Source organism: Echiichthys vipera (assembly GCF_963691815.1).
Source record: "Echiichthys vipera genome assembly, chromosome: 13".
In the NCBI taxonomy this organism is placed as follows: Eukaryota; Metazoa; Chordata; class Actinopteri; order Perciformes; family Trachinidae; genus Echiichthys; species Echiichthys vipera.
In genome coordinates, this window is record NC_139838.1 from 23,336,490 (window position 1) to 23,344,062 (window position 7,573).

The 7,573-nt window shown below is 39.8% G+C and overlaps 1 protein-coding gene across 6 annotated transcripts in view; it reads left to right on the forward strand.

Annotated features, from left to right (window-relative positions):
• The window catches only part of LOC310956028 (uncharacterized protein), a 46,767-nt gene extending 45,005 nt beyond the window's left edge, over positions 1-1,762 (forward strand). For all 6 annotated transcript variants that reach the window (XM_083926125.1, XM_083926127.1, XM_083926128.1 and 3 more), the window contains one exon: positions 1,211-1,762. In XM_083926125.1, the coding sequence (XP_083782251.1) occupies positions 1,211-1,221 (11 nt within the window). In that variant the 3' untranslated portion in view covers positions 1,222-1,762. The remainder of the gene's footprint in view (positions 1-1,210) is intronic.
• Positions 1,763-7,573: the final 5,811 nt, after the last annotated feature.

The window sequence follows — 7,573 nt, forward strand, 5'->3', positions numbered from 1 at the left end:
TCTGACAGCACCATTAGAGCTACTGAAGCTGTCATATTTCACGGGACCCTCGTGAGCACGGTTTCCATGGGAACCCAGCCATCGAGGCTTTTGTTCTCGCTCTACTGTTTATTTGGTTGTCGTGACGAGTGATTGACATCCTGTCACTGTTGATGCCTGTTACTCTCAAAGTGGAGAGAGAGCGGACGGTCGATGTACGCAGCAGAAACACTGTATAGTATATACTTTACATACTGGATCTATACTGATCTAACAAGACACACACATTCAAACAGTCTACTTTTATTAATTTTGTGTCTTTAAGTAACTTTGCATCTATTTTTGGTACCTTTGAGTCTCTACGTGGTCATTTTGACTCTTGTTGTAATCATTTTGCATCAATTTCATAGTTGTTTTTCTTTTTTATGTGGTTGTTTTGTATCTTTTTGATCATTTTTAGTCTCTGTGAGGTTTTTGCATCTATTCTTCTTTGTGGTCGTTTTCTGTCCTTGGTTGTTATTATGTGTCATTTCTGGTAATGTGTAGGTTTTATGTCCATTTCAGTCATTTAGCATCTCTCTTAAGTCATTTTATGTCTCTTTGTGGCCATTTAGCATCTCTCTTTACTCATTTTATGTCTCTTTGTGGCCATTTAGCATCTCTCTTCAGTCACTTTATGTCTCTTTGTGGCCATTTAGCATCTCTCTTCAGTCACTTTATGTCTCTTTGTGGCCATTTAGCATCTCTCTTCAGTCACTTTATGTCTCTTTGTGGCCATTTAGCATCTCTCTTCAGTCACTTTATGTCTCTTTGTGGCCATTTAGCATCTCTCTTCAGTCACTTTATGTCTCTTTGTGGCCATTTAGCATCTCTCTTCAGTCACTTTATGTCTCTTTGTGGCCATTTAGCATCTCTCTTTACTCATGTTAAGTCTCTTTGTGGCCATTTAGCATCTCTTTGAGATTCTTTGGTGTGTCTTTCAGCCTTCTGACCCTTACAGTTCATGGGCCTGTGCCGTAGAGACCCGTTCTGTAATCCACCTATTCTTATATTGTTTACCTTTAGAAGAAATCTACTGACACAAACAGACGAAAGTGTCTTTAAATGAACACCTAAATCTTATATAATATTTTCCCACTTGTTTGGAAGAAGTCATGTTATAAAAGCAAAATATCAAAGGTTGAAAAACTGTTCACATCATCTCACCTCTGTTGTGTCTCTCTCCCTGCAGAGGTCCTGTGAGTCCCCACACATCTCCATGGAGACGCGCCTTATGTCTCTGCTTGAGCTACGAGATTCATGCCACACCACAGCGGCTTATAATAAAAAAAAATCGTGTGCCAAACAAACAATGAACTGCGCTGAAAACGTCACATTTTACAGTATCTTCAGCAAGAGGACAACGAGGAGCTTCTCATCTGAAACATAGAAACATGCAACAACAAGTATTCTCTGTCTTCATCGCGTGTCCTGGTGCCGCATCTGTCGAGTTTTATTGAAATGTCACATGCAGAGTTTATGGTGCACCTTAAAGATGACTGACTGTGTAACAAATTTTAGAAATATAAGACCCTGGAAATACATAATATTTGACAATGGTTGTTATTATTACCGTCGTTACGATATTGTTATTGTTATCTTAAGTTGAACAGTGTGTGCGTGTGTGTGTTTGTTGTTTTCGTCTTGAATTATTGAGTTATTTAACAGGAGCGATGTAAGGACTGGCCACAGACAGTGTATGTAAATGTATAATGAGCCTGGCTGCCGAGGCTTCCTGTTACAGGGGATCTGTGAAATAAAGCTTTATGAAAGGGACTGGCCTCCGTGTCCGTTTATATTATTTATGTTTGTTATTATCATAAGAAAACATGAGATATCCACTCTGAGATCTGGAAGAAACTAATGCCATCTTAATGGGGCATTTGATCTTTTTTCAATTTGTAATAAATGTGGTAGAGAGCAACTTTAAGGTACTTGTATTGGAGTATTTCTGCTACTTAAAGCTTCTACTTCACAATATCTCAAAGGGAAATATCGTACTTTTTACTTCTCTGCTTTAATTTCAATTCAATTTTATTTACAGTGCCAAATCATGACAAAAGTTATCTCAAGACACTTTACGTAAAGAGTAGGTAAAGACCACACTCTTAATGCCTCCACCATGCTGCCCCGCGCTAATCAGTGTTAGCCACATCCAGCTGTAAGCGACTTTACCGGATATCTCGGTCAATACACACAAAAAAACTGTCTTTATGGCTTATCTAATGTATGTAAGTGCTGAAAAAGACCACAGGACAATATTGCGCCGGAATTACACTTTTAGTTAAGGATAATATTTCTTCCACGACTTAAATCAAACTAGTTTTACATTTTTAAAGAGATCTTCTGCTGCATTTGGGTTATCCTTAAAAATGACAACTTTCAAGTTAGCTCCTTACTCCAGTAGTTTTAAAGCACTGTTTATTTTTAAAGAATAATTATTTTTTGTTTTAGAATAGAGGAGATCTTTATTGTCATTGGGATTTGAACAATGGAAATCTAAAATAATCCCTTAGTTTCTAATGAATTTCCTTTATAAAGGAACTCGACTGACAGCTTGATTCACAGCACATCTATCGCATTGTAGCCCTGCAGACATGATTCATTTTACACACGGACTGTAGGGAGAAAAATTATAATTAGAAACTATATGTAACTAAATATGTAATGATGGGCATTCTAGTAAGTCCAAATGAAATGTATCTCTCTGGTAATCCCTGTTTATAAATGTAAAAGCAGCCTCTCATGTCATGCACGAGGGTGTCTGTGTATTTATCTTCTCTCAGGTCTCATCTTATTTGACTTTATGGACAAACAAACAAACATTTCTCCGTAGTCAGTGCAGGAGTGACGTGATGTTCAGAGACACCAGGAGGTGGCAGCAGAGATGATTTCAGTGAAATGTAAATTTCTGCACCTGTGAACAACAACCAGATGGTTTTACAACCACTGTGGTGCATCTGTTGCATGGTTATGATGGTGGAATATTTACATATATGTACATTTTATTTACCCACATGCAAATGTCCTTTTTAAATACTGCTGCGATGTGGTCGACGCAGTTACTTAAAGAGATTATTCTGGGCTTTAGTATCTTTCATAAGATTACAAGAGACAGATTGAAACTAAATAATGATATAACATTTAGGAGGCAGAGGGCAATATATCCTGACTTATATCACTAGTACGGATCAAGCTGCAAAAACACTGGATCCTACATATCCCATAATGCACTTACATCTCATCTGTTTTCACCCCAATGAAGAGTAAATCTAACATTAAAGTTGTGAAATCTGTGCATTTCTCTTAAGATATAGATGATTAAACTTACTCAAGTTAAAATGGAGTAAAACAAATGTAAATATTTCAACGTATAGCATATTTAGGAAACATAAAAGGTGGTAATGTAAAAAAAATATATTAAAAACTATTAGAAAACATTAGAAAGCTCCTAAACAACAGACAAATGTGAGACATAAATGTGGTCAAATGAACGTCGCTGCACCCAGAAACCAAGAAATGAAGCCACCACTTCTGAAATGTTCAGCACTTCTGGAGCTTTTTTGCTTTGTCCTAAACTCAGGACATTTAATTGAATGAATTACATTTCCTGTGTCAGAACATTCGTCAATTAAACCAGAACAAAGCTATTGTTTTTGGAGCTGAAGAGGAACGATCAAAGGTCAGCGTAAAGGCAAATGTTTCAAAAAACCACAGACAAAGACAGAAATCCTGGTGTCGTCGTGGACTCAACATCCGCATCGTGATGATTATAAAGTCAGCCTACTTTAAGAATAAAGCGCTGGGTAAAGGAATTACGTCTCCAAAGGATTTGGAAAAATAACAAGACGCAAAGTAACTCTATAGCACCATAAAGCACCATTATATCAGATCTCATTTACTGGAAATCCTGCGACTGGTTGAGGTGAGGGGAAGAGACCGCGGTCACGTAGCCGGTTCGTTATTTGGTCACAAGCAACAAAGTCTCTTGTCGTTCGCTGAATTTGCCTGATGATTTCGGCGTTGGTCCTCACGGACAGAAGTTCCCGAACCCCGTCGTCTCTCCAGTTGGACTTTTTCGTCCCTGTCTTCGTGTGAATCAGCCTTCGTCTTCACCCTCAGAGGTTTGTTTTCTTCAGGTTTCACAGGAGTCGCGTGATAGAAGCGTCATCAACACGCCCACTCGCTCGATGTAAATTCTCCGGACAGCGAGCGTCTCTTTTCACGCACAGGCTCAATCGGACGTTATGCAGATGCAGAGGAAAGTCTTTACTGTCCCGTTCAACTTATTCGGACTGTTGCTTTCTGACATACAGCTTCTCCAGGTAATGTCTAAATCATTTTGTGTTTGCAGTGCATGTGCGAAAGATGCTTCAATACATTTGTGACTTTTTTCTTGCCTTAATTTGACACTCGACAGTGTAGAGAGGCAGGAAAGTGTCTCTGTTCTTACTCAGTTTCTCTGGGAAATGTATGAAAGAATTAAAAAAAAGGTAGATTTGAACAGGGTGCCTCTGTTTTCAGTCACAGTCTGGGTTTGTTTGGCTGTGGCTTCATGTCACACAGAGCAGAGAACTGACCCCCGACAGCTCAGATCCAGAGGATCAAGGGTGTGTGTGTGTGTGTGTGTGTGTGTGTGTGTGTGTGTGTGTGTGTGTGTGTGTGTGTGTGTGTGTGTGTGTGTGTGTGTGTGTGTGTGTGTGTGTGTGTGTGAATGAGACTCGCTGCCCACTTGCTATAATAGACTCTAGCGATCAAATATTAGAAGCCTTGTGGTCGCTCTTGTTTTCCCTCCAGCTCCAGGTAATGTCCTCAGACAGGCCCGGGTCAGATTGGGTCACGGTGCATCTGTAACAGGGCGTATATCGAATGTCTAACAAAACACACTGGAGCTTGTTTCAATGTGACCATGTTGCCGCAGGGAGGACATGTTGTCTGTATGTTTGCTTTGGTTTGGATGGTGACTTTGCTATTAGGATGCTTACTCACCAAACAATGCAGCGCCGCGTACAAAGAGTCCACGCAATGAATAATGAGACCATCTCTGTCTCTGCAGTTGATGGTTCTATTGTGTTTCTATTGTTCGTCTGATCAGCAGATGTTTACAGGATAACGTTACATTAGACAGGAGCAGCAGAATTATTATTATTAGTTCTTTATTGACACCGATCAGTCTGTCGGCCATTTTGATCTGGACTGAAATATCAGTAATTTTCATCATGGTCCCTAGAAGATGGATCCTAAGCCACACGTAAACAGATTTTTGGGAGCAGGGTTTTACGTACATGTTTGAATACGCTCTTCAACGTGACGTCACATATCCACAGGTCTTAACCTCGTTTCAGGTCTCTGCTCTCTCTGGTCCCACTTTGACCCTGTTGTTGGTTTATTAGAATAGAATAGAATAGAATAGAATAGAATAGAATAGAATAGCCTTTATTGTCATTGCATTTGCATACAATGAAATTGGAGTGCTACTCCCCCTTGGTACATTTTTAGAAAAATAATATATAATAAAAAAATAAGCAAAGTATAATATAAGCAATAAACACACAATGTAGTATAAACAATATAATAATGTGAACAGTATAAACAGATGGGAACAGTATAAACAGATAGGGAACAGTATAAACAGGTGGGAACAGTATAAACAGATAGGGAACAGTATAAACAGATAGGGAACAGTATAAACAGATAGGGAACAGTATAAACAGATAGGGAACAGTATAAACAGGTGGGAACAGTATAAACAGATAGGGAACAGTATAAACAGATAGGGAACAGTATAAACAGATAGGGAACAGTATAAACAGGTGGGAACCGTATAAACAGATGGGGAACAGTATAAACAGATGGGGAACAGTATAAACAGGTGGGAACAGTATAAACAGATAGGGAACAGTATAAACAGATGGGGAACAGTATAAACAGATGGGGAACAGTATAAACAGGTGGGAACAGTATAAACAGATAGGGAACAGTATAAACAGATGGGGAACAGTATAAACAGGTGGGAACAGTATAAACAGGTGGGAACAGTATAAACAGATAGGGAACAGTATAAACAGATGGGGAACAGTATAAACAGATGGGGAACAGTATAAACAGATAGGGAACAGTATAAACAGATAGGGAACAGTATAAACAGGTGGGAACAGTATAAACAGATGGGGAACAGTATAAACAGGTGGGAACAGTATAAACAGATGGGAACAGTATAAACAGATAGGGAACAGTATAAACAGGTGGGAACAGTATAAACAGATGGGGAACAGTATAAACAGATGGGGAACAGTATAAACAGATAGGGAACAGTATAAACAGATGGGGAACAGTATAAACAGATGGGGAACAGTATAAACAGATGGGGAACAGTATAAACAGATGGGGAACAGTATAAACAGATAGGGAACAGTATAAACAGGTGGGAACAGTATAAACAGATAGGGAACAGTATAAACAGATGGGGAACAGTATAAACAGATAGGGAACAGTATAAACAGATGGGGAACAGTATAAACAGATGGGGAACAGTATAAACAGATGGGGAACAGTATAAACAGATGGGAACAGTATAAACAGATGGGTGGAGAACAGAAACTATACTAAAATAAAATGTGTATATTTAGGGTGGAGCATGTTATTATTGCACAAGAGTTTTAAAGTGGCTTTTTTCAGTTTAAAGTGGCTTTGTTAAGTTATTTAGATTCTAAATTTTAAATCTGATCAATGTGATCAATATATGTAACATTGAGGTAGTTTGTTTCGTTGTTTTATTTTTTGTTATTGACTGCAGTGATAGCTCTAGAAAAGAAGCTTTCTCTGAGTCTGTTTGTCCGTGATTTTTGTGATTTTTATTACCCAGTCAAAGTGGAAGCAACCTGGCCGAGGAGCTCCAGTGTCTCCGTGAATGTGCCGAGGCTGAGCATGAAGCGTGGCTACTTTAATTTACTCTTCAGCCAAAAGAAACAGGATCTCATCTCATCTCATCTAATCTTCTTATCCAGGGTTGGGTCTCGGGGGCAGCAGCTTTAGCAGGGGACCCCAAACTTCCCTTTCCTGGGCCACATTAACCAGCTCTAACTGGGGGATCCCGAGGTATTCCCAGGCCAGTGTGGAGATATAATCTCTCCACCTGGTCCTGGGTCTTCCCCGAGGCCTCCTCCCAGCTGGACGTGCCTGGAACACCTCCCTAGGGAGGCGCCCAGGGGGCATCCTTAGTAGATGCCCGAACCACCTCAACTGGCTCCTTTCAACGCAAAGGAGCAGCGGCTCTACTCCGAGTTCCTCACAGATGGCCGATCATGTAGCTGAGTGATTCAACCTTGCCCGTCCTTCACATGACACATGAAAACAAGAGCATTGTCGTGTGCAAGTGAGCCGTGAACCGTGAATCTGTGTATTCATCGAATGCAACATTTTCCCACCACCTGCAGACACTTAATGGCATCTTAATGTGTGCAGGCAAACACATGCTGCGACTCACAGGTCACCACTTCAAACATCATCTTTGGAGCCGTGTCCAGAGAGAGAACTATTTTTATAAGTGAGATGT